At 35.7% G+C, this 27,111-nt stretch overlaps 3 protein-coding genes across 11 annotated transcripts; all 3 read left to right on the plus strand.

Annotated features, from left to right (window-relative positions):
* The first annotated feature begins 16 nt into the window (after positions 1–16).
* On the plus strand, positions 17–10,277 carry LOC116844081 (tudor and KH domain-containing protein homolog). 3 transcript variants are annotated; one of them, XM_032815205.1, is made up of 9 exons: positions 17–173; positions 4,132–4,294; positions 4,429–4,831; positions 4,917–5,174; positions 5,294–5,451; positions 5,848–6,068; positions 6,804–6,978; positions 8,037–8,264; positions 8,491–10,277. In XM_032815205.1, the coding sequence occupies exons 2-9, from the start codon at positions 4,184–4,186 to the stop codon at positions 9,130–9,132; spliced, it is 2,196 nt and encodes a 731-aa protein (XP_032671096.1). In that variant the 5' UTR covers positions 17–173; positions 4,132–4,183; the 3' UTR covers positions 9,133–10,277. The 3 variants fall into 3 exon arrangements, with proteins under 3 accessions (XP_032671096.1, XP_032671095.1, XP_032671094.1); XM_032815204.1 differs by lacking the exon at positions 17–173 and adding an exon at positions 2,735–2,955; XM_032815203.1 differs by lacking the exon at positions 17–173 and adding an exon at positions 2,736–2,909.
* A 332-nt stretch (positions 10,278–10,609) lies between these two features.
* LOC116844084 lies at positions 10,610–13,091 on the plus strand. The gene is made up of 2 exons (XM_032815210.1): positions 10,610–10,906; positions 11,433–13,091. The coding sequence occupies exons 1-2, from the start codon at positions 10,895–10,897 to the stop codon at positions 11,736–11,738; spliced, it is 318 nt and encodes a 105-aa protein (XP_032671101.1). The 5' UTR covers positions 10,610–10,894; the 3' UTR covers positions 11,739–13,091.
* A 4,969-nt stretch (positions 13,092–18,060) lies between these two features.
* On the plus strand, positions 18,061–26,399 carry LOC116844111. 7 transcript variants are annotated; one of them, XM_032815247.1, is made up of 11 exons: positions 18,061–18,082; positions 18,696–18,830; positions 19,480–19,769; positions 20,363–20,604; positions 20,691–21,019; positions 21,293–21,923; positions 22,007–22,364; positions 22,509–22,914; positions 23,338–23,603; positions 23,706–23,890; positions 24,047–26,399. In XM_032815247.1, exons 3-11 carry the CDS (start codon positions 19,668–19,670, stop codon positions 24,108–24,110), a joined length of 2,583 nt encoding a protein of 860 aa, XP_032671138.1. In that variant the 5' UTR covers positions 18,061–18,082; positions 18,696–18,830; positions 19,480–19,667; the 3' UTR covers positions 24,111–26,399. The 7 variants fall into 7 exon arrangements, 6 of the variants coding, with proteins under 6 accessions (XP_032671138.1, XP_032671133.1, XP_032671134.1 ...); XM_032815242.1 differs by lacking the exon at positions 18,061–18,082 and adding an exon at positions 18,089–18,547 and having other exon boundaries at positions 18,641–18,830; XM_032815243.1 differs by lacking the exon at positions 18,061–18,082 and adding an exon at positions 18,089–18,547.
* Positions 26,400–27,111: the final 712 nt, after the last annotated feature.

Consider the following 27,111-nt stretch of genomic DNA (forward strand, 5'->3'; position numbering starts at 1 on the left):
GCCGGATTGGATTAGTTAGTGGAAGTATAGATATTATGTCCCAAAGTTTTCATTTCGCGCTTGGCGAAAGTCTTCCTCTTGTGCTTATAATTCTGTAACATTTTGAGTATTTTCACATTTTACATATGCAAGTCGTGAGCGTGTACAACAAACAGGAAAGACTGGAATAAAAGGTAAGATCTAATATATTTCGAAAATTCCATTTATTTCGTAAAAAAATACTATACAATGAACAAAATTGCAAAAAGGATGAAATGTAAACAATTGTGTTGAAAAATTTTGTTACCGTTAAAAACTCAGAGAATTCCTAAGAATCCAGAAACAATTTATGTGCAAATCATTAAAATTGAACCCAACTTAATCACGGGGCAAACGCATTTGTTCGAAGATATTAAAAAAAAAACAAAATTTATATAAGCATGCCTATCGTCCTAACTAATGACGTATGTACATAGACCATTGACATAGAAGCATTGGGCACGTTCAGCGGAAAAAGCGCAGTGAGCAATCAGCGATTATTGGTTCTTATTAGTTAGATCCCTAAATCTAGACCAATTACATTGACGAATAGCTCAACTGTTGTGCAACTGTTGAGTTCGCTGAACGCATCCATTGGCTGCGTTCAGCAGAGGAAGCTGCTTTGCAACTGTGTAAAATTCTTGAATCTGATTGGTACATGCTCTTGGATTTAACCAAAATTAAGAGCATACTCCAATCAGATTCACGAATTTTACAACAGTTGCAAAGCAGCCTTTTCTGCTGAACACTTAGAGCACATATATATGGAGGAGGAATGCTGGCACGAAAATGGGCGCATTCAGCAGAAAAAGCGCTCAGTGAGCAATCAACGATTATTGGTTCTTGCTATTAGATCCCTAAATGTAGACCAATTACATTGACAAATTACTCAACTGTTGTGCAACTGTTGAGTCTACTGAATGCAGCCATTGTCTTCAAGATGTGTGCGAGAGAGAAAGCTATACGTTCCTATTTGTCCTCTATGCGCATGCGTTGAAGTTGCCAGGTTTGGTTAGGTTATAGAGTTAACAGGAGATAAAAGTTATTTATTTTCTTCTCATAGAATTCTGAGAATTTTTTTAGAATTTTTTTAGAATTTTCTTAGAATTTTGTATTAACTTTCTAGTACTTCAAGAAAATGCAAGAAAACGCAAAGAAATGCAGTACTAAAAAGTTAATATAAAATTTTGAAAAAATTCGCCGAGCTCTATGAGAAGAAAATAAATAATTTTTATCTCTTGCTATTTTTCGGTAAAGTTGATAGAATTCAAGTAAAAAAATATTGAAACCAATAATTTTGTAGTCCAGCAACAACTGACGCATGTTGGCGTATGCGCACAGAGGAGGAATAGGAATGTATATCTTTCTCTCTCGCACAGATCTTGAAGACACTTTTGGTCTACAGCAGGCATACGCAATTCCCCCCTTCATATATGTATGCTAAGTTTCTGTAATAACCTTCTAGCTCTTACGGAAAAACAACATATTGATTGGCTGTCGCGTGGACTTCCGCCGCACGGCAAGTATTACCGCGTCCTGTGTGCAGGAGCCATTACACAACTAATGTAGAACGTCCTTAAGGTGCCATTACATGGAAACGTTCGAGCGTCGAGCGTCAAACCCGTGCGCAGCATCTTTGCGCAGAAATCTAAACCGTTCAGATTTCAGCTTCTTGACGCTATTAGGGCAATGTCTCTTTCTTTCTACGAATATTTGTAACACCCAAAACCTTTTTTTTTGTTTTGCTTATATTGCACACCCAAAACCTTTTTTTTTGGTTTTGCTCATATTACATTTGTAATTAGTGATATTAATGCAATTAACTCCACGTTTTGTTGATAATATTCGTTACTGATAATGCTATTGCATTTTAATAATTACAAATAATGCCGATAATTAATAGACATTTTGTAATGTCTTACAATTTTTTCTGAATTGCTGATAAATATCTCGAAATTCAACTGACAGTTTAGTATGCAATCAAATTAATCTTGCGTTTCAGCAACAACTCACTATTACTATATTACTACGCATGTGTTCAACGCTTGACGCTCGACGCTCCTATGTAAAAGCACCTTTAACGGAACGCGTCCTAGAGGTTTTCCACTGCCTCTGGTACGCCATCCCAAACGGGATACGAGGGAAAGACAGACTGCTATTTGCGTTTGAAAGGATGGAGAAACGGGATATTTGACCATCTAATTAATAGATACATACGTTTATCAAACAAATGCTGTGAATAATTATTTCTCTTATAATAAATGCGTCTTCTAGTTATCAACGATCGATTACAAAATGTAATAATAATAATAATGAAGATGTAATAATAATGATAAGAATAACACTAGTAGTGAGAAGTGATAACAAAATATTATAGAATTTAATTTTATTATCAGTCGACAGTAAAATTTATAAATATTGCCAATTCATTTAATCCAAATTATAACCAGTCGTTTTTGTTTGATTCTAAATTATTAAAATATATCTTTCGAAAAAAGCAAACAAAATACATCCATACAAAGAGAGGAAGTAAAAAGAGTACAAAGAAAAGGCAGAAGAAATTGCAAAATTGTTCTTGGAGCGACAAACGTTGACGCAAATATGAAAATATTTACATGCCATCTGTGTCGTGTAATATTATCATGTTCGTCCGTAAAGGTTGATCTACAATGTGTTATTTGCTTCTTGTTTTTTTTTTTCTTTATCTCTTTCTGACTCATACCTTAAGCCTTAAACTAAAAAAAGACAGAGAACAAGAAACAGAAAGCAAAGAGCACCTTGTAGATTAGGCTTTACACATCCAGTATGTTCTGTGTCTCACAAGTGTCCTTATGTATCATATGAAAAGAAACCGCAGGACCTTTCTGAACGTATTGGGCTTTCCGTGTGAAGTAAGTTTTGAGGTTATAAAATTACGTTAGGAAACTAAGTAATTAGGTATTGTGTAACGGATAAGTAATTTTATAATTTATATTTTTCCTTCGAAAAATACCATTGTACTTTTGTGTCTTTCTCCGTTTTTTTTCGAATCCTTTAAATACATATTTAAGAAAATGCTGGATATCAATATAATATAATTTTATAGTTTGTAATATTATATAAAATTGCAAATATTTTTACAGAGATGCTTTTACAAAAAATAAAAGTATCAATTAGAGATACTCCATTTTAGGCATTTTTTCGTTTCGTAACCACGGTAGCGTTTGGTTGGTTAGTTTGGTCCACTTAACGCTCGCAATGCTGCGAACGTCTTTCTATCTTTGTTGCTCGAAGCGTTGCGAGCGTTAAGTGGACCAAATTAACCAACCAAACTCTACCGTTGTCACGAAACGAAAAAACGCCTTTTATATCAGAAATAAAAAGATTTTATAAATAATTTTTTGTTTATAATGCAACATGAGATACCTTTTAATACATTGGTATTTATACCTTCACTCTATAAAAATATTTATAATTGTGCAACCATATAGGAAAACAGTGCAAACTGTAAAATTGCATTATGTCAAAAAAAATATTCAGTTTTAAGTAATAAATATATTCAGCAGTAGGTTTTTTTATCAGAAGATATCAAAGTATTCAAATACAATTACAGAAAGAATCAATAATCTCTGAGGAAGACGTTTAGAAATTATATTATTTCCATATATATTTTATATAGTATAATTTTATAGTATGCATTTTTCAAGAAAGTGGACAATTTTGTTATATACCATTGTGATATAATTATTTTAATTTATTAATTGCTTCATATTAATAATTTTTGTGGTATTATTTTAAAACAAATGTGTGTGAATAAATAGTAATTCTATATATTTTTATTAAGTACATTGTAATGTCATTCATTTATTTAGAAAATTTAAGTATTTACATGTGGTTACTTTGATTCAAGGAGAAAAAATAATTTACAAGTTAGAGAATTCTAGTTGAATAATTTTTTGAGTTTTATAGAGAACAAACAGAAAATCCAAAAAGTTAAAGATAAGTCTTGAGTAAGAATTGACAAAAGTTAAATACTGTATGTATATATTTTTTTAATATATACGCTTAATATATTCATACACACACACATATATGTATATATATGTTACATGATATATCATTTTCTTATTACAGGATTATATGCTTTTTTATTTCATAACGAAGAAGCGTCATTAAGTATTGTAAGATGATGTGGATATTACAAAATATTAGGAAAGAGTCGATATTATTTGGTTTGCTTGGTGTATCTTTAACAACTGTTGGTATAACTTTGCTATATGAGTTCTATCTAAGAAAGGTAAATTCTATATTTTTAGAATAAAATTGTTTTATATTCTATTCATCTACCCTCAATTATTATATATTAAGTTGTGTATAAAATATATTTATTCTCTTGGATACCAATCAACTTACTAACTTACTACATTGTAGGAGGATGATAAATGCAAATCAATATGTCAAGTAGAGTTCAAAGTGCCTAATTCGAATGTGGCTTTTATTATTGGCAAACAGGGTTGTACAATCCGTGATATAGAAAAGAAAAGTGGTGCAACTATCAATTTGCGAAGACGTATAAACAATAAAAACAATAAAAAATGCGATTCTACAGATAAAATTTGCCTTATATCAGGTTCTGCAGAGGGTGTTAAATTAGCACAGGTTATGATTCAAAACATAATAGACAATATACCTGTTATCGATACCTATGAGTTTTATGTGCCATATAAAGCTGTGAAACACATCTTGGGAAAAGGTAGACAAAATCTACAGAAGATTCAAGAAATTTCCCATGCAAAAGTCATGATCGACGATAGTGATTTAGATTATAAGTCTCGTATGTAACGTTTTATAACGCTTTTATCGATATTATCAATATTATATCTCCGTTTTATTATTGATTATTGTTACTTTTGCTGCAGCTGACCATCCCGCAAATTATTCATATGGTGACCCTTCTAAAGATGGTAAAAAAAGAATAGTAGTACACGGGACCGTCAGACAAATAGAAGTAGCTCTTGATCTCATAGAACAGAAAGTTCAACAGGAAGATGGAGTTGACGCTGTGCTGCAAGAGTTATGTCCCATCAAAGTGTCTGGAGCTCATACAAAACTTTTGACGGATGAAATACGCAACGGCCCTACATTTTCAAAAATTACTCTATCACCATTACCACCAGGCATGTGAAACAATTTATGTTGTACTATTAAACTTTTACCAATTTATGATTTCATGATATATTAGGATTAAAAGAAATATTTTATTGATCATTAAAACTGAGATTTTTTATTTTAATAGATGATACAATGGAAGTGTACGTAAGTGCAATGGAAACACCGGGCCAATTCTGGGTACAAATACTCGGTCCTGGAATTATTTATTTAGAATCTTTAGTCAGCCAAATGTCATTGTATTACGACGACGAAAATAATCGCCCAATGCACATTATGAAAGAGGTAGATAAAAAAATATATAATACTAGTAACGCGCGCGCATTTATGAATATATGAATATATAATTTATAAATATTATAAATAGTATTACATTAATATATTAAATCCATAGTAATGTCTCATATCAGTATATGGTATCTCATATTAATCTTACATTAATATTAATTTATATTGACATAAAATCTAACATAAAATTGTGTATATCTTTAATTGATGTGTTATGTATCTTCAATTTGCTTAATAGCAAGATGTTCAAGGTTGCTACAACATGCAAGCGTTGTACCGAAAATATCGCGTAACTGAATAATACAGAGAAATTGCAGTATACATATGTATATGCGTATCATTATATATGTGTACACATATCATTAACATTAATTAATAACTTGATGATTTTAGATAACTGTGGGTGATATAGTAGCAGCTAGATGCATACAGTTTGATCAATGGTATCGAGGAGAAATAACAAGAATTCTACCAAATTCTCAATATGAAGTATTCCTCTTGGATTATGGAACCTTTTTAGAATGTACCAGAAAGGACATACTTGAACTTCGTACCGATATGTTGAGTTTACGACTTCAAGCAGTGGAGTGTAAGCTAGCAAATGTAAAGCCCATGTAAGTCTATCTATCAATAATTTATGCTTGAAATTATGTAAGATACTGTTCATATTCACATGTAGATATAAATATTACATTATATGGAAACGTGCATGATTTGGCTATTTTTGGTTAGGATATGTTTCCTAATATAGCTGTATAGCCTTCTGTTTTCAGTTTCACACACACAAACACACACACACACACACACACACACATAATGTAGATATCTATTCTCTGATGTAAATATCTTGATACTTGTTTAATTCGTGAAATAATTCGTTTTTAACTGACTGATATTAATAACAGATTCATATTTACAAGCAATGTAGGTAATAATAATACACACATTAAATACTTGAATAAAATCAAAGTTAAAAGATTAAATAACTTTACAAATGTAAAATTAAGAGAATATGCTAAATAATAAATATGTTAAAACTGTACAACTAGATTTTCTCGTATAATAACAAATAACAAAATCAAATTAATTTGTACGTTAAAATAAAAAAAAAGGACAATTGAAATATGTTAATAAACTGTGTTTAATAAAAGTGTATTTTACAGCTACCAGCGTACATATAAATCCGCGATAGTTATACAGAAAGTTGAACCTTCAATTTTACATTTTATCTTGTCTCAATATTTTGTCTTGTGTCCAGTAATTCTTTTCCGTATTTATCTTGTTATCTTGTTACTAGTACCATGAAATATTTTGTATCTTATTTTCATTGAAACGAATTGTTACATCAGAAAAACCAAATGGGACTCGGATGCTTGCAAGGAGTTCATTGCATGTACTTGGCTAGGGCAGTCGAAAGTCATGGACGCTACAATTACAGGTTACATAAAACGTCCCTCTCATCACAGAAGACCTCCAAAATCAGACGCCGTGGTTCTGTGTGTCGAGCTTTTCGATAGACATCAGGTGAGAATGACAATACAAGACTAAGGAGATAAGGGGCGAGAATTCCTTCTAGAATTTTACGTCCATGAAATTCTTGGATTGCAATTAATCCTCAATTCTCAGATCTTCGATATTTTCATTCTCTAGATAGAGAGAACCTTTTTGCATTCGTAATTACATGTCTATAGGCAAAGTTCCATCTTTTAGTAAGTAACTTGTTTATCAAAATCAAACGCTGAGATGATTATATACTTTTTTTCTCAAGTGCTAATATATTTTTAAAATTAAGCATGCGAGTAGTAGCATTTTTTTCAAACAAATTTTACTTAGCTTGTAATTGTATAAAATGTGAATTTTCGAGAAATCTGTGAAATATTTCCTTTATTATTTATCGTTCTAATTACACTTAAATCTTGAGTTTCCATATTATCATAAAGATTGCACTCACAATTGTGGGCTGTAAATTGCTCAAGTTATTTCAAATTATACCGCGATAGTGGAAATGTGTGGAGATAATACCCCAGTAAATGTCAGATGGAAAGAAAGACAAGTACAGCTAACAACTATTGTTAGCGATACAAGTGTTGCGGTCATATTACATGTTTAATAATAAAATAGCAAACTATAAACATTTCGGTGTCTTTATATGTTAGATTGGTGCAAAAGATTCACTATTTTTCTATCAAGTTCTTATAGGAAGTTTGAATACTAAAAGGAAAATAGGAGATTCTTGTTAAATATTTAATGAACAAATTATACCGATTCGATATTGTTCATTTTATTCGTAACAATTATCGAACATGCGAATTGGATAATTTTGTTTTTTATCTTACTTGATAAACGCAATAAATCTCTTACACGCCAATTTAATACATTCGTAGAAATGTGTTGATACAGTTATTTATAAGATGCAATACTTTATCTTAGATTTACGATATTGTAACATTGTTCGATGATATTAATTTTGGAAATTTCTTCTCTCAAATAATCCTAAAATACTCACGGAAGAAAACTTGTCACAGTTGTGCGTATTATTTTAAATCACTCCCGAAATTTATAAATATTTTTTATTATCGCAGAACATTAAAATTGACCAACATCTAATAAGTTTGGCTCTTGCCGAGCTTGATGAAGTTCACCCGGGGACGATGCATCTCGAGACAAATCCAATAAAACGTCAGTTTTTGTCCATTCAACTTCCAAATAAGACCGTATGCTTGACTGCTCATGCGGAAGAAGGGGAGATGAACGAGGATAAGTCGGCACCTTTTTCAAGTATATATAACTCAACAACACCAACGTCAAAGGTAAGAACAATAGACAACGTTATACACACACGATTAATTATGCAAAATTTATGTATGCATATTTTTTCGTGTATTATTTTTATATGTAAGTCTTTCGAAATAAATATTTCATGTTAATGCACGAAAATAAACGATCTCATCGCAAAATGCGATGTAATATTTGTTACAAACTCTTAGACGCAAACGATATTAAAGAATCTCCATTTTTGATTCTATAATTTTACAGAAATCCAATCAGCCAGTTAACACAACTGACTCAATAACATTGGCGAAAGAGTACAATGATATCGTACCAGAGCGGAGGAGTCAGGCGACTACATTAACGTTGGATACAAATAAGGATGATGCAAAACGTGAATCTGAACCAGACGACGTAACAATGAAAAAGGGGCACGGTGACATTGTACCGGAACGGAAGAATGAAGCAGAGATATCAACATCGGGTGCTAATAAGAATGATATAAAAGACTCTAAACCAGACAATGTAACAACGTCAGTGAAGAAGCACAGTGACGTCGTACCGCTGCGGAAGAACGAAGCGGCGGAGATATCAACGTCAGATGCGAGTAAAAATGATGCAAAACCTGAATCTGAATCAGATGACGTAACACCGTTAGAGGAGGAGCACAGTGGCATCGTACCGAAGAATGGAGCGGAGATAACGTCAGATGCGAATAAGGATGATATAAAACCTGAGTCTAAACCAAACGAAGTAACAGTGTCGGTGAAAGAGCACATTAACGTTGCACTAGAGCGAAAGAATGAAGCAAATATATCAATGTTAGATGCGAAGAAGGATGATATAAATCTCGAACTAGAATACTTGCCTGTTGATAACATAGTTGCGACTCAAGTTAATTTGAGATAAATTGAAAGATGACTTGGAGAAAATATGTTTCTTCCTATATTCTAATAGGATTGTAATTTTATATAATATGTATTATATTTTATATATATAGTACATTTTATATATAGTGTATGTGTGCGTGTATATATATATGTATGTATATATGTATATATATATTTATACACGTACAGTTTGAAAATGTGTATGCGTGTGTGTACATATGTATGCACATATTTTCATCGATTTTATCCTATATTTAAAATTAGTAGGACTTACAAACCTGTATTTTTTTCTCTTTGTAATGGAACTGTGTCATATCTTAAAGTCGTTAGGACAAAAATTTCTGTTGGTCTTTTTAGATTTGTAGACATTTAATGTCATTATAGAACCTTCGTCTAGGACATATAAAGCTTTAATTTTTTATCCACAAATATGTTTGCACTATCGAATAAGTGTATCATAAAACAAATTAAGTTTTACAATGAATCTTTTCTGAAATCTTCAATAATGGCATTTATGTTTGTAAGCTTTGTTTTAATGTATTAAAGCTTATGGTAATTATGGAGATTACAACAACTGAAATCATTCTGAACATTATGATTTGTAACATGTTTCAACAGTAAAATTTGCGAAACACAAAAGTACTTGCGTGTAATCATAACTTTGTGATACATATTATCGAATATATACATGCATACGTATATTGGCTCTTTCACGTATGTACATGTGCATACGTGCGCCTGTGTATACGCATGCGGGTGGATATGCTGCGAAATATTTAAAGATCTTTAACCCGTCATTGGCAAGGTGAAATCTAGTGGATTCCTTTCTTCTTTTCTTTTATTATATTTTTATAATTTCTTAAATCTTATAATCTCTCATGATTCTGTGGAACATTGAGATTTAATAACAGCTAACAGAAAAAAAAACTCTGAAGATATTACAAAGATTTAAAAAGAACGAAATGGAATGCGTAGAGTCTTTCAGACCTCACCTTTCCGACAACGAGTTAAACGAAGTTTGGGTTATATTCTGGCTTTTTGTCTTGTAATTCTACATGACTGAAAAAAGGACCAATAACATTGATCTATACTATAATATATAACATTTAATTGTACTTCAATGCATGCGTCTAATAGAGGAAGAATAAACGAATGTAATACAGAGCTAAAGACAAATTGTACTTAGTGAGAAATGACCGATCGACGTCGAAATCGTCAAATCGACATCAATTCGACGTCTTTTCGACGTCTACCGATGAGTCATTTCTCACTGGGTACCTATCAGATTTTTATAATTTATTAAATTTTAAATATGATACAAATATACACGCGCGAATAGTTACAAAGAAGAAATTGATTTTCGTTCATTTTCAAACAGTAAAAGAATAAAAATAGTTTTTTTCTCAATTTGTTGATTCGGTTGTTCAATCATCGACAATATCACGGACGATAGCTAGAGAAAAACATACATAAGGAAAGAGAGGAAGAATCGAAAGTTTGGTCAAAAGAACATCGAAAGTACTGAGGCGTGACTCGAGGAAGAAACGGGTAATTTTTTTCGAGAATTCTGCACGTTTCAGCGGCTGGTAATCGTGACAACTTGGCAACAATTGACTCGCGATGAGATAAACATGGTGCAAGAAGTAGCCAGAAGTAATTGTTTCGAAGGATTAGAAAGCTGCGACGAAACGAAATGTATAAAACGCCAGCGACGAGACCTCTCTCTTTAGTTCAGCGAATCAAACTGTTGAGTTGTCAACTTTCAGCACACGATAAAGACGATGAATAATTTGGTAAATAACAAATTTATCATTAAATTTGATAACATCTCTTTTCGCCACTATGAGACAAATTGAGATCGAGTATAACTGAAAATATCATTTTTCGATAATGAGATGAAAAATACCCACCCAGATAGCACAGAGAATTCAAAAAGAATTCAAAAAGAATTTAGTCGTATGTCACTAATTCTGAGTTCACATTTTCAGATGTAAAAAGAATTCTTCAGAGTTCAGTTCAGTGAAAAGAATTCTTTTTGTATCTAAAAATAAACTCAGAATTAGTGACGTACGACTGAATTCTTTTAGAATTCTTTGTGCTATCTGGGCAGATAACATGCATGTTTAAAAGATATCTTTTCGACATCTTTTAAATATGCATGTTATCTGGGTATGTACCAGACACTTGTTGCTCGTCGCTGGCAAAAGCTATGAAGCAAATAATTAATCGAGATAAAAAGATATCTCGAGAACGACAAAATTTGATACCATACTCTCACTGTTTACGAACAAGCAATTTATTTTGTTTTCTTTTATTTAGAGTACCACGTTGTCGCTGTTGTGTGTGGTTTGCAGCGTGCTAGGTGGTCGCCGTTACATCGCAATTCCCGTCGACAGCATCGATGGTATCGACGTAATCGAAGTGAATTCGATCGCACCATCATTGTCAAGAGTAGCTCGACAAACGGAGGCGTACATCGGTGTACCGAGCGTTATTCATCAGGATGATTTGGAACATTCCGAGCGATCAACGACGCGTATTCTGGATTACATCGATTTCGGAGGACATACCGGCTCCAACGGTGCCTTTAGTTGGTACGCCGACTATCCGGCTCGTCGTTTGTGATACTTATCGCAGCTTTATCGCGAAACAATATGAGAAAGAATTTGCAACATCACTCATACGGTGTATTCGTTGTAAAACAGAAACTGTGTAGAGAAAATTTTCTGAAGGATGCAGCAAGGATTTGATTTGTAGCCGTGATTTAAAGAATTTGGAAACTCGAGAAAATTGGTGACTCGTTGACGATAGATTAGAGTCCTAACATGGACGTAAGAATATATGGATGGAGCGAATTGCCGCGGGGCTGAAGCCCAAGGAGTGAGGGAAATGATTGAATATATTGCAATGGAGTTGCAATGGAGTTGGAATGTACCAAGCACAGACTTCTATGGCTGCGTTCTGATATTCATTGCCAATACTGAAGATCTATAGTATACGTGACATGAACTATAGATTTTCAGTACTGGCAGTGAATATCGGAACGCAGTCTATATATAAACTAGACTGCTAATACCCGTATTTAGCGAGTGGTCGGAAAAATACATATATGTAATACTACTATATTGCTAATCGCCTTATGCTGCCTATAAGAGGAGCTTGTCCCAGAATGGTAGGACAGACGATGTTCGAGGAGTATATTTTGACCGTAGTGCGCAGGCGCGGCGATCAGATGATGTTATATACATAAAGTAAAAGTGCCAGTGTGTGACATGTATCTAATCTAGATAGCTGTTTCCTTACCTGTGTAAAATGATATTTTCATTCGCAGCTGCTTTTTTTTCGCATAAATAGTATTTCCGGGTGCTCAGCATCTCCGGGTTTATAGCATATGGTATATATAACCTATTATATGCAACTGAGTATACAATATATTTTATTTTCCCATTGACGGATACGATTTATCTGACGCATGCGCATAACGTTCATAATATACTTAGAAAGATAGAGAAATATATATTCCCGCACCGTGGTTCTGGGACTTCTCTCTCCATTAGCAATATAGTAGTATTACATATATGGAAAAATATCGGGCGGCCATCTTTGAAAGGATCGTATCATATAGGACATGATGTAAGAATACAAGAGGCGATTTTTGGCGATCGTTTGGTACATGTACCTGGTTGTCATTGGCCTGGTTTACATCGTCAAAACGTTAGTACGCGTATTAAATTTGATGCGCGCCAATGTTTTAATACGGGTGCGTTTACATCGAACGTACTAAAGGAAAAATATAATACGAATTTAATTCATGCTTATTGCTTCCTAGTGGCGATATTTGGAATTGCAATTTGCTTGAGATAGCTTTGTTCGATAGTCAGAATGCATAATTCTAAAAATGTTACCGTTTCTTCTTTTCTCTAACTTATAACCCTTTTTACAAGACATTTTACTATAATATACTTTGAGAGAAACCAACGATTATCGATAACACTGATTTTAACTAGGTTAGATTCCCTCCAACATTCATTTCATACGTTTACATCGTCATTTGTATCATTTGATACGCATATTAGTTTAGTACGATACTCCTACTTAGTACGCTCGTACAAAATTGATCTGTCAGTGTTTATATTGTGCGTATTAAATATTTAGTACGAATTTGATACGAATATAGTACCTGGGAGTCGATTCTGTATCTCGAAACGAAGTGAAAATTACAAAAGTGAGCAAATATACTAGAATATTCGTAATTTCATTGGTCAGTGCCTAGTGAATGTGCTCACTTTTGTAATTTTCACTTCGTTTCGAGATACAGAATTGACTCTCTGGTACGCGTATCAAGTGCCCGATGTAAACTACGCTATTGGCTTGGTTTACATCGTGCACTTGATACGCGTATTAAATAGTAACTTTCTATTAGATAATCTTAATATCAACGATATACATAAATATCCGAATGTTTTATTTACTGATTGCTTTATTCTGATTGGTTGTCGTAATCACATACAACCACTTACAACCACGTTCACGCAATTGTAGAATGGGCTTCACATTCGCTTCTTCTATCGAGGTAGGGCAGTAAAAGCTTAAGCACTTATAAGCGCTTATTTTCCAAAGAGAACGATAAGTTAGATTGCGTCGATTTCATCGACGCAATCTAACCTCCAATATAAATCTTAAAGTGAAATAGTGTTTCAAAATAATAGTGTTTCAAAATGACTTCTAAGGAGAGTAACAAAACCAGAGTAACTCTGCAAGATGTTACAAATAATAAAATGTATACACTTGTTGTTACATCAGATGAGGCAAAACGTGTAGAAACAGGTAAGTTTAGGACATCTCTCATAAAAATTTATTATTTTTGTTATTAAATCATATTTATTTTGAGTAATAAAGCACTGTCCAACAGTAATTAAAAAAAAATAAGTAATATTTCAGCAACACTAGTAATACATTTGATGAAGGAAACGGACTTTCTCACAAATTTATTGTATCTAAATCTTCATATTTTGTTGTATAAAACATGAATATGAAAGTTAAAATTGTTGATCTTAAATAAAACAAAAGTTATAAAGTGAAAAGTTATTAAAATGTGACTTAAATACTTCATCATTGATCCAATCATTTTATTGATCCAATCATTACGGATAAATATTTTTCTAATTCTTCTTTATATAAGTTATTTGTTTCGTTATCATCAAAAACATCTAATGAAACTAATATTTAAGCAAATACACAAACAATTTCCTTATCTTTATCCTCCATTTTTACGCTCACAATTGCTTACAACAGCCAAAGGAAACTGTTATGATTTTTTCGATGAGTGCGCTTAGAAATAAAAGTAACCGAGCAAAAATAGCGCTTATAAGCGTGAGCGCTTTAAGTATGTGAGCGTCCAAAACGAATGCACCCATAGTCTAAACTAATACGATTAGACCTGACATCTTACTGAACTAACCACACACACACACACACACACGCACGCGTGCACGCACACGGGAGCGGTGCACTTGGACACGGTGCATTTGGACACAGCCAATCACAGCACCGTGTGATTAGAGACATTTGTAGGGTCCCTTGGAACAGCGACTTGTGATTGGACTGTGTCTAATTGCCCCGTGTCCAACTGATATACACCCCACGCACACACACCGTTATAGATACTTCCTATATTTATTTTTCTTATTTATTATTATTATTATTATTATTTTAATTACTCAGTTTCTTTAATACATTTCCAATGAGAAATGACTCGTCGATCGACGTCGAAAAGACGACGCTATGTTTACATGTATATATATTTACGTTTTGTCGCCACGCATTGCGGTCATAGAACACTTACTCCACTCTTTTCTAGTAAGCCAATTACCGTCCATCTTCTATCCTTCAGTCTTCTTTTACTCTCTCTTATGGCAAAAATTTTCTACGCGCCATATATTAATATTACATACATGGACACATTTATTACATAAATTCAGTGTACTTTCAAATGATATTTAAAATAAATCCTTTTAAATGTAAAAAGTATGTTTAAAAAGTATGTAAAAAGTATATTTTAAAAATATTTACTTGTTTTAAAAGTAAAATACAAATAAACCACTTTGTAAATTTAAATAAATTGTTTTCTGATAATAAAAGAAACTTTAATTTAAAACACAAAAAAGATACTTTTAATATTAGAAAATAATTTATTTAGATTTATAAAATGATTTACTTATATTTCATTATTTTTAAATTTACTTGTATTTCATTTACTTTTAAAACAAGCAAATATTTATTTAAACACAGTTTTTACATTTAAAAAAACTAATTTTCTTCTTATAAGGAAACCATTTGCTTATCCTTATGTATAGATAAAAAATATATATAGATAAAAAAATTTTTTTAATCAAAGAAATTATTTTTTATCTGTAAATTCATAATTTTACAGCTTATCTTATAAATAAAAAATGTTACTTCATATTTATTACATTTTCTAAAATCTAACAAATATTTTTTTAAGTTAAGAAATTATATTTAATAAAATATATTTCTTTAATTTAAAGAATTTTTTTAGTGTACATTACCGATTTAAATTTTGATTTTTTTACTTTTTTTTATTAATTTAATAGTTATAAATAATTACATTTATTTTTCTCATTTATAATATTTATAAATAGAAATATTTATAAAATATTACTATAAATATTTGTTGTTTACTATAAATATTGTATAAAATATTTAGTTTATATTTTAATAATATTTTGAATAAAGATTTTGATACTTGTTCCCTTTATGTACTTAAAATATTTATAAAATATTTATATAATATTTATAAAATATTTATATAATATTTATAAAATATTTATATAATATTTAAAAAAAATAATTCGACATAATTATTTATAAATATTTATAAATATTGTGTGCTGTTTGGGTTGTTTAATTTATCTCCGGCCATTATTTCGGCTAAATGCATGGTCCAAAAATAAACAATTAATTACAATTAATAAAACGATCCACAAATTTTTTCAATTGCACTTCAAAACTCTTCATACGAAATACAAACGATTTAAAAGAGTAGTTTTCCAATCGGCGATTTTTTTCGGTCAAGTACATACAAATCATTTCGAAGCATTGTTAGGGCACCGTCCCACGGGGCGGAAATTTTCAGCGAAACGGAACGTGCAGAGTTATCACGATCAATCACAGCCGTTCCGCTTTTCTTCCGGCGCTTTTTCTATTTTCTTTGTGTCCCATGGAGTGGAATACGCGGAAGTGGATCACGCGGAATAATACAAAAAGTAGACTTTTTAATGTTATTTCTTACATTTTTAATAATTTTAATAATATTTTATACAAATGATATAATATATGATAAATTAATAAAAAGTAAAATTAGTTTCTCAGTAAAATACTTTTTATGAAAATATGCAACTATTTTACAATTGGCTAAAACATAATTCCGCTGCCGCGTTTACCGCTTCATGGGACAGAAAGAAAAGTACATCAGCGGAATTGCGATGATACATTATGTAGTATAATAAAGTGAGGTCTGTCGTGATTAATTATGGAGAATATATTATGTGATTTTTGTCGACTGTGGCTGTTAATTAAACATATAAACATATTCACATATTATACATAATTGTTTACTACAATTATCAAAATATTAATATCTTATTACTTACGATCACTCCACTCATCATTTCTAAACGAAATAATAAAGAATGTCGAAAAAGAAATATATATATGTATAATAAATGTATAAGAAGCAAATGAGATATGTAAGATATATTGAGGTTATCTACGACTATCTTTATGACTCTTGCACACATATTGATTGGCTGTCGCACGAACTTCCGCCGCGCGGCAAGCATTACCGCGTCCTGTGTGCAGGAGCCATTAGGGTGCCATTACATGAAGTGGGGAAACGCGGAAACGCGGAAGACAAAATCTTACTAGATTTTTGCGTCCCGCGAATTGAATAATTTCTCCCCGTATGTTGAAAAAGCGGAAAAGCGGAAGGCCCAAAACTTTTCTCTATTGTCTTTTCATCCAAGATACCAAGGTATGAATTCCAAAAAAATATCAGGTCCGAACGTGTTTGAACACGTCTTAATGTAACGGTGGTTAGGTTGAACAACTTATGATAACTTGTGACAATTTGTGACAATAGATTTTTCCGCGCTTGTTCCGCGACTTTATTTCTCCTTATATTACATGGAGCACAATTTGCGCGGAAAAGCGCAACGGTTTGGTGACAAATAAATCTGTATTCATTTTTTAAAATTATATTAACTTAATTTACCGCAATTTTTACTAATATGTTTATCTTTTCAGCTTATGTGTTGAATACAAGCATTTTAATTAATAAATACCGTTAAAAATTAATATTTTATAATTGCCCATATCGCTTTTCCGCTCAAAATATACCTCATGTAATATAAGGCAATCAAAACAGACGCGGAACGCATAGCGGATCTAGTAAGATTTTGTCTTCCGTGTTTCCGCGTTTCCGCGCTTCATATAATGGCACCCTAATGGTACTCTTATTGATAAGAGAAAGTTCAAAATTAGGTGGCTAAGCCATATATTGAAACTGAAACTGAAACTGAAAGTTCAAAATAAGGGTCTAAGAATATACACTAATCAGATTCACGAATTTGTTACGGCTGCAAAGTAGCTTTTTTTCGCAGCCATTCTATTTACATATTCATGTAGCTATGTGTAATACAATACATTCTCCGCAGCTCTTGTATTGTCTCATTAGCTACGTCAGACGAGTGTGTGATCTCATTATTAAAAACACGAATTCTAGTAATTGATTAAAAGGGATCATTTTTGGTAGACCCCGAGTTTATTCTCGTGGCATCCCTACATGAAAACGTGCCTGATGATTACCGTTTGTCGTTGTGGCGTTGGCAACCTTGCGTTGAAAGCGTCGCGTCGTTTCGTCGTCTGCATCGCGCTGCAAGTGACAGCTCGTGCGTGTTATTGACACTGAACGCGACGCGACGCGACGCGACGCGAAACGCTCTCACGAAGAACGAATAATCCGACGCCAAGCGATCACGACGGCGGTGGGCGCGCGCGATGCTGCGATGCTTCGTGCGGCGCCGTGAAAGCCGAACGTGGCCGAAGCGGCCGACGGCGCTCGATCGAACGTCTTCGTTGACGGTGCGTTCGTGCAGTCTCAGGCCGCACTGCCGCCTTCGGACTTGTTCGTCTTTTACGATTTTTCGTACTTTTCGCTTCGCATCGTCACGTGAAGCCCACTAACGATCGGATCGTTTCGTCTCTGCGGTCGCCGCTTCGTCCGCGCCCTTTTCACATCTGCAACACTTCCCATGCACGATAGTATCGGCGCTTTTCCGCCGCACGTCGGTAAAATCGTCGCGATAACTATCAGAACATTCTTGTAACGTTCGACGTCATTCTCGTGATGCACAGTATGTTTTTTCGCCACGACGATTACAACGTCTCGTAATCATCGACGAGAGATCGAGAACGCGCATGATTGATCTTTCCGAGTGTTTCCGTAGAAAATACTTTTCGCTTGATGACAGTATTATTACCACTGTATATTTTCTTGCTAAGGATTTCCCGACAATTTTTCTCGCTGATACTTCGCGTTTGGAAGGATAAATCCTCGGCTGATTAAGGGAAATCTCCCCTGATGTCTCGGAAAATGCAAACTCGTTTGTGAATTTATCACAAATTTCCCTCAACGAGGTGAGTTTTTGCACGTTTCTTTGAAAGATCTTATTGTAGCTATGTGTAATACAATGCAAATGAAGCATTGCAATGTCTATAGTGGCACCCACAGATACTACATCAGTAAACGTATACATAGTACAAAAGCCACATTGGTATAAATTTTTTTATATAAATGCAACTCCCTCCTGTTTCCTCCCTATGTGTGTGTGCATGGAATAAAATAAATATTTGTTTATACTTCTGCAATATATTATATATTTCTTTTTAATTATGATGGAATTGTGTTCTATTGAACAATAACAGTACAAATGTAAAAATATAGAACAAGATTTAGTATAATAGTAGTAGTACAAAATATCTAAAAATATTATCAAGCATGAAATTATGTAATGCTTAATAACACAAAATAATCTCATGAATCAGATGCTTATATAGCTGTATAGTTTAAAGTGCAAGTATTGGCTCAGAACTTTGCCTTCTACAATGTATGCACATGTGTGTGTGTGTGTGTGTGTGTGTGTGTGTGTATACATATACACACACACATGTATCCGCGACAATCTAAATAATCCATGAGATGTAACCTTTTGTAGATAATCATCTCAGGTAGCGTTAACAGTTCATCACTTTTTTTCCCTTTGAAAATCAATATTAAACTTTGCAGAAAGAAAAAACGGAGAGATGCCACGTGAAGAAATTTAGTTGATTGAAACGAAAACTACTGCCTTGTATTTAGAAACAAGCGTATCTCGTGGGGAAAGAAAAACAGGGTGAAGGGGACAATAGAGAATTCGGTATGATCCGTGGTGGAAGTAAAACCCGCTCGAGAATATTAGGCGGGGTGGTGGAGGCATGGAAGCCGAAGCTGGCCGACCGTCTCTTCAGAGGCTCTTCAGAGGCACCTTGCCATCTCCGGGAATACCCGGATTAGATGTCATAAGAGCCCTGCATCAAGTATGACTCATCGTATTTTCTTTTTCAATAATATGTTACTCTCCGAGACTTTTAATAGATCTAAAACTCGAACATTAATACAAGATTTCCTTGTATTAATCCTTAATTCAAGGTTGCCTTGTGGTTAAATTAACATTAATATCACATTTCAATATCTATAAAAATATAACCATCTTAAGCTAACTTAGTATTAATGTGTTGCTCTTTGATAGAGAAATTATTCTAATCTTGTGCAAGAAAATTAATTTACTGAGATATCATAGCAACGTTTTAGTAGTAATAATATTTTGATGTTATGCAGATATATATTTTTAAGCTTAAAATTTTGAGCTTCGCTCAGATCTGCAAGATTCAGTTTGTTGTATCTGCTAATTTAATTTAAAACTTATTGCGAAATTTTTTTTGTAGCAATTGTACAAGTCTCTCTTAGACTTTTATTGTTCTGAATTTTTACAATCATACCAATTATCTGTAACTTTATTGTTTACAAATGCTTTGTCCAATTAAAATTATTCATACAACTGACACAGTAAGCACAAAGACTTATTTACTTGATGGAGATCGCTTGTATACAACTTGTTTTGGTAATTCAGACGGTCGTGTCGTTGCGTTCGGCCTTGGACTCATCGCGAGAGGAACTTCGTCGTCTACAAGAGAGCGTCGGGACTTTCTCTGGCGAGAGTTACATTGACGCAGTCAGCCGCCTGGCCCTCGAGAATCACGTACTCAGGCGAAGGATCTTGAGCAGAAGCTGCGAGTTTTCCAGCGATGCAACAACCAGTCCACCACCTCAACCCAGACGCGTTCGATTGATCGTTCGAGAGACCGACACAGAGTAAGCACGACTTGGTCGCTTCTTTTCGGCGCAAAAAGAGCGAAATAAATTTAATAGTCGAGACCCAACCCCCTCTTATGTCCCAGTCAACACTTGGATTCTGCGAAGACCAGTATGGACGTGTCTAAGAAAAAGGCCGCCGCTAGCGATATCCAGAATACAATCGATCAGCCTGCCTCTGGACGCAGCAGTAGTAGCAGTAGCGGCAACGACAGTCCTGATCCATCATCACACGCCAGTCGAGCCAGCAAACTTCAAACTTCATCGAAATCTCCCAAAAGCACGACTAGTTCGAAAATTATCGAGCCCGCACCTATGATGCTGAACGTTCCTCCAATCGAAAATCACAAGTCTTCGACTTCGACAACAAATGCGATTAATAGCGAAGAAGAGTCGCGAGTGGAAGGAGTCTCAGGTAAAGTAACAAACAAGTCTTGTGATTTGTGTCATCTCGATGAACGAATGTAATAACAGCGACAAGATGCAAACAATATATAATAACTAACTATTCTTCTCTGTAAGGAAAAATCGGCGATTAAAAATAGACAAGTACGACTTGTGTGACAAATGTTTCGCGCGGAAAATAATCCACGTACAAAGAAGAACAAACATCACACTTGTCTCTCAAGAGATTGCTTCGCTTGAAGGTATTTTCGGAAGTAACCTCGAGAAAAATCAATCGTTCCAGGCGACACGGTTAATGTGGATCATCTCGACGTCCCCGATAAGGATACCGAGGACTTGAGTCTAAAGTCCATTTCTGACGGTGACAATTCCGTGTTCAGCGACCATGTGGAGCAAACGCAGCTGTCTCGGCAGGGTCAGCAGCAGAGTGATCCCTCGAGAGAACGGCCGAACGAACACTCGGAGAACGAATCGGAGGAACTGGATGACATCGAACTGATATTCACGACGGACGAGACTTGCCGCGATCTCGGTCTGCAGGAGGACTTGGTGTCCATTACGGAGACCGAGACCTGGCAACAGGCTAGCGCTGGTACCACCGGCCAGCCTGTTCTTCTCAAGTACACCAAATCGACGGAGGGTGGTGAGTCGCTAGTCTGTAACGGCGATAAAACCAGCTCCGTTGAGGAGGCCGTCTCCTCGCAGAGCTCCAGCATCGACCGCGAGGAGAGCGTCGATAGATTCGACGAGAGTTCCAGTACCAGGCTCAACAAGATGTGGTCGCAATGTTCTGTCTTAGTCGAAACGGACATTAGCAAGTGCGGTGTACTGGAGGACACCGAAGGCACGGCTGGATCGTCCTTACGGCACGCCGCGAGAAGAAACACCCTGGCTGCACCACCCACAGCTTATAGGTGATGATCTAAGATTCTTTCAATCTCGACTATCTTGCCGAATCTAAGAAAAAATCGCCGTTAGCCTTCTCATCTTTTCTCAGACCCATTATTCATCGGGAAGCTTTGGTAGCTGGTAGTCGAAGAAAGAGCTCCGCACCATTGCGACCGGTGATGGACCGTAGCAGCAGCGGCGCCAGAAGAGAATCCGGCGCCCAGACGGACATATCCGCGCTGCCAGCACAATGGCGCTCTGAGAGCTATTTGGCGCACAAGGTCGCGCATACTTTTACGACGCTGCCGAGTAAGTTCGCGCTGCCAACGGGAGTGCCTGGCCGGCTGAGGCTGTCGGACAAGACTCGAGAAGCTAGGAGAGTCATGTTGTCGGACATCAGTTTCACCAGCATGGTGCCGGAATTGTCGAGGAGCGCGGATCACCTATGCCATGATCCACACGCTCAGGTAACAGACGCAGATTGCAAAAACACTCATTGATATAATGTGTCATCGATGATATAAAGAATATTCGTACGAGATATTGAATCGATGGTGTTGGAACACCATGTGTCCGGCGCACGTGTAGTTTCTTTTTCTTCCTCTTCTTAGACGTGCTTCAATTCGCGCGGCTGTGGTCTCCGTACACCGGAGGCTCATCGGCGTGAATCTTTAGGCTCTCCCGCCGGATATTGGCCACGTTGCAATCCCGCGACGGGTCTGCCGAGTCCTTGCGATTGTCGCTTGTCGAGCGATCTATATCCGTCGCGATACCGCGGCTCCTTGTCATCGATACCGTCGCCAGGCCTCGAGGTGGTCGGCGGTCCTCCGCGGAGGCATTCCTGGAGAGCGACAGCAGCATCTTTCGATACGTGGAGGATGCCAGTCGCGACTTCTACGCCGCGACCCACGTGGTCCTCGATGCCATCATCTCCAACACACGTACATCCCCCAACAACCTCCTCCAGAGCCTTGAAAAATGTACCAAAGAGGACGCGATCTAAGGTGACCTTCCAAGGTATGGTGCTCTTCGACGCGCGTTTCAAGCCAAGTTACATAAGCGCATAAGCACTTATTACATAGGCGCATAAGGAGGAATTTAAGTTGATCTAGGAGAGTACTCAGAATTTTTCTTTTTTATTTCCATATTCTAGGTGATTTGCAGGAGCTACTACTTTTCCTTAAATTAGATGTACAACAAGGATTGAATGATGCGTTAGCGTGTGTTTTCTGAACGTCTATCTTTGATAGACGCCTCATAATGTCAACGGCCCTGAGGCGGAGAGCCACGACGACGACCGTCAGTTGCGAAAGCACCCGGCAAGGGAAAGTAAGAGGCGTAGCTCCTGAAAATCACCTCAAATACGAAAATAATTTCGAACACTGATGATCTAGTAGGAAGTAATGAAATTCAAAAGTGAAGAAAGATGATGATTTGCAGAATGTCCAATGACGCGCGGTAGTCTACCTAACTTGCATTCGGACTCAGTCGGTGGTGAGAACAGCGGAGATTCCACCGAGTCGTTAATTGACGAAGCCGAGGATTACCTGCGACGAAGTATCGACTCTATGCTGACGATATCAAGCGCCAGCACAGACTATTGGAACAAACAGACAGCGAAGCGAAGAAGAGCCCGTAGACACTCGGAGCCTGACTTGATTCGCGATTGGCATCCTCCTCAGGATGCTAGGCCATACTTGCCAAAGGTATTTGGCAATATATTTTCGCTCAGACTATTTTCATGCGTCAACGGGCCAAATGTGGTGGAAACGTTCACAATCGCACGTAAATCATTGTCTCTCTGTCAGATACCAAGGGACCTCAAACTGGATCATCTCGTGAAGGTCATATCGCCGGAGGGTAGAGTCCTCCAAGGTCGTGTGAGGTATATAGGTTCTGTTCCAGGCCGGGAAGATCCACACGTGGGCGTTGAACTGCCATATCGCAACGGTTCATCCGACGGTACATTTCATGGCAGAAAGTTCTTCGAATGGTAAGTTTGTGAACTCATGATACCGATGAAAATATTTTTTTGTTTTGTCTTCTTCTTTCATTTAAATTGTACAATTGATTCCAGCCTTCCTTCTGGCTGGAATCAAATTGGTCTCATTTATCTTGATTTTAATAAAGCATAAATATCTTTCGACAGTGAACCAAATCGAGCGATTTTCGTTCCATTCAAGAAGGTGGTACTCGCCTGGTGCACTACTTGACCCGCACTCACCTCTGCGGCCACTACCCCTCGTATTTTACTCTCCCAGTACACCATGTAAAAGTCGAAGAAACGTAAGTCGTACTTACAATCTCTGATGAGATTCAGTTGCGATAACGTGATTTTTCCTAATCTCCGGCGATTAATTCTCTTATTCCCACGGTGGAATTGTCATTACGTGTTCAAATCGCTAATTGCATCTGCACCTACACTCGACAGCACGCACGTTGAAATTTACTAAAAACCGCGCCTACATCATCTTTACAGTCTATCGTATGCCACAACGAAAATGTAATCAATATAATATCAATGTAATCAGTACACACGCATACATGCGCGCGCACGCGCCTACACATACAGACAGCTCGCTCCGTTTCATATTTTCGGTGGATCATCACCACTGCCTGCGGGAATAGTAGCGACGAGTTCCGCGACATCGATGTCTTGTACTGTGTCTAATCTCCTAAAGAATATCTTTCTTATAACTACGCGAGAAGTCGGCGAGGTGTTTCTCGGCAATAACTTTGAAAAACTTGAATCGAATATACCTTACTGGCTGCTAAATGTAGACAAACACAAGCATATTAATAAAACGCTCAACGATGAAAGATCGATTGGGAATGAGAGAATTAAATTACAACTTCACGTATGATTTTTCAGTTCAGTTGAAGTAAGAGAAGGAGGCGCGAGTAGATAAATCAGCCGCTAATTAATTTTCACAGCGGACATAATCAAAACTATCGATAGTTCCCGTCAATGTTCGAAAGGCTAACTCTGGTGCGGTGAACGCTGACATATTTTATTACACGGCGTAGCACACGCATTGTGATCGTATTCTCACGCGAGCAATCTCGACGAGCCGTTAACGTTTGTTCACCGCGATATTATGACATTTAGTTGTTAAGGAATTGTCTTCCTTGTTTCCAACAAGGAACATATACACAAAACAAATTGTTTTGGCTACCGCGATTAACTGATTATTATTATTAGTCACAAATACACACATCGAGAGAAAAGATGCGCGCGCGTGTCAGTCCGTTATTATAGAACGTCCCTTTGTCAAGATAGAAAATTGATTTTTCTCGTTGAATATTTTACACGACAGATTGTTTCTCTCCCTGCGTAATACGACAGTTACTAATAAATATTACTTTTTAGTCTATCCTAGTATACAGGATATCTCAGATCACCTTCTCTCGTGAGGATGTGGAGCGGATTGAGGTGAACACAAAAGTCCTATACTGTTTTGCGATATTCTCAATAATAACCGAGAAATTAATTGTAAAAGATTAAAGAAAAACGCACGCTGAATGATTAAGGGAGGAGCGCTCGTGACCCAGTAATATAGCAGGCAGATGTCAGCGCGCGGCTTACATCGCTACGATCTTACGTCTTGCCGCACCGTGTCGAGCCGAGATGTAGGAGTGCAGTAATATAAATATAGGCAGTGGTGCGTTGTTTTTCCAATCACCGCGTTCTTGACATCCGTGCGTTATATTATTAGGCCACGAGCGCTTCTCCCTCAACCATTCAGCGTGCGTTTTTCCTTAACGTTTTACAATTAATTTCTCGGTTATTATTGAGAATATCGCAAAATGGTATGGGACTTTTGTATTCATCTCAATCCGTTTTACGTCCTCACGAGAGATTGTGAAGGTGATCTGGAACACCCTGTATAAAAATATCGTTTTATTTTATTTCTACATTGGTAATCGAACATACAATTTAACAGTCAATATCCACTGCAAAAACTTGTTCTCGACGTGTGTGTTTTTAAGCGAGACTAAAATGAATAGAGGAAACTGAGATCCAACTCTCAAGACGCGCGGCCGTAACGAATATAGATTCCTTATCAATCTAATAATATCTCATATATCGCGCGCGTTGCTTACGAATTCACGAGCTTTCGATGAACAAATGTTTTAGTGTACGTATGTATATGTATTTTATGTATATGTATACTTATATCTGTACATTTTAAAGAGACACGCGTATATATAAAGTGTGGGCACTACACTTGGCTGTATAAAGACAAATATTACGTATACCCGAGGCAATTACTTACCGTTTTATCGATGAATCCGATACGTTTGATTTGTTCGGAGAGCAAGGAGGACCGGTCGATGCATCGATTCCGCTGAATTTCTAGATTCATAGATATTCCTAGCTGAATGTTAACGTAAAGACAAAAAAATAATAAAAACAAGGAAATTGTTGTCAGTCCCCCTCACTATTTATTGTAATCGTATAACAAGTATCAGAAAATAAAGAAAATTGAATTATAATGCAAGATCATCCTTCGCGAATCTTTCATGCTTTTTCTTTTTTTCTCAAGATTTCTCGGCATCTTGATGTTAAAACATTAACGACATTAACTTGCCTGCTTCGAAAGAAACATTTCATCTATATATAGTAGAGTCCTAAATATTAGAGACCTTCAAGCAGAGACTGGCTACCGGAGATCTACGTGTGATTCGGGCACGAGATGAATGCCCGAAAAAATGGCGGCACCAATATAAGCATCGACATATAGTACTAGACGGAGTATTGTGCCGAAATCGTATTGACAGACGTAAAAAGAGACAAGACGATGTGTGGGTAGGAGCGGTTTATGGAGCAACGGGGTCACGAGATATTTACAATTCTATTATTTTAATTAATTTTTTTTATAACAGTAAGAATATAGGATATAAGGTAAAGGTGAAATATAAAAATGTTTATAAAATAAATAAGAAATTTGTGATATGCAGGATATTCCCAAAAGGTGGTACCAAATTTTAGGGGTATGTAGTACTTGTTAAAACAAACCAAAAAGTCTTAATGAACAGTACACTCCGAAAACCTTTTATTTCTGAATTATGAAGCATTTTCTTCTATGAAAAATAGAAAATAAATCTACAATAAATGTTCCATGTGCCTTCGGCTCGTGTCATATATATATATATATATATATATATATATATATATATATATATATATATATATATATATATATATATATA

Source organism: Odontomachus brunneus, unplaced genomic scaffold (genome assembly GCF_010583005.1).
Source record: "Odontomachus brunneus isolate Ranch 3 - 2012 unplaced genomic scaffold, Obru_v1 Obru_scaffold_039, whole genome shotgun sequence".
In the NCBI taxonomy this organism is placed as follows: domain Eukaryota; kingdom Metazoa; phylum Arthropoda; class Insecta; order Hymenoptera; family Formicidae; genus Odontomachus; species Odontomachus brunneus.

Excerpts from the sequence above, each read along its gene's own strand:
- LOC116844081 (XM_032815205.1), top strand. The coding sequence starts at position 4,184 with ATGATGTGGATATTACAAAATATTAGGAAAGAGTCGATATTATTTGGT. Across the intron at positions 6,069-6,803 it reads CTAGCAAATGTAAAGCCCAT|AAAAACCAAATGGGACTCGG; the intron begins GTAAGTCTATCT and ends TTGTTACATCAG. Across the intron at positions 8,265-8,490 it reads CAACAACACCAACGTCAAAG|AAATCCAATCAGCCAGTTAA; the intron begins GTAAGAACAATA and ends ATAATTTTACAG.
- LOC116844111 (XM_032815247.1), top strand. The coding sequence starts at position 19,668 with ATGGAAGCCGAAGCTGGCCGACCGTCTCTTCAGAGGCTCTTCAGAGGC. Across the intron at positions 19,770-20,362 it reads TCATAAGAGCCCTGCATCAA|ACGGTCGTGTCGTTGCGTTC; the intron begins GTATGACTCATC and ends TTGGTAATTCAG. Across the intron at positions 23,891-24,046 it reads GGCAGAAAGTTCTTCGAATG|TGAACCAAATCGAGCGATTT; the intron begins GTAAGTTTGTGA and ends ATCTTTCGACAG.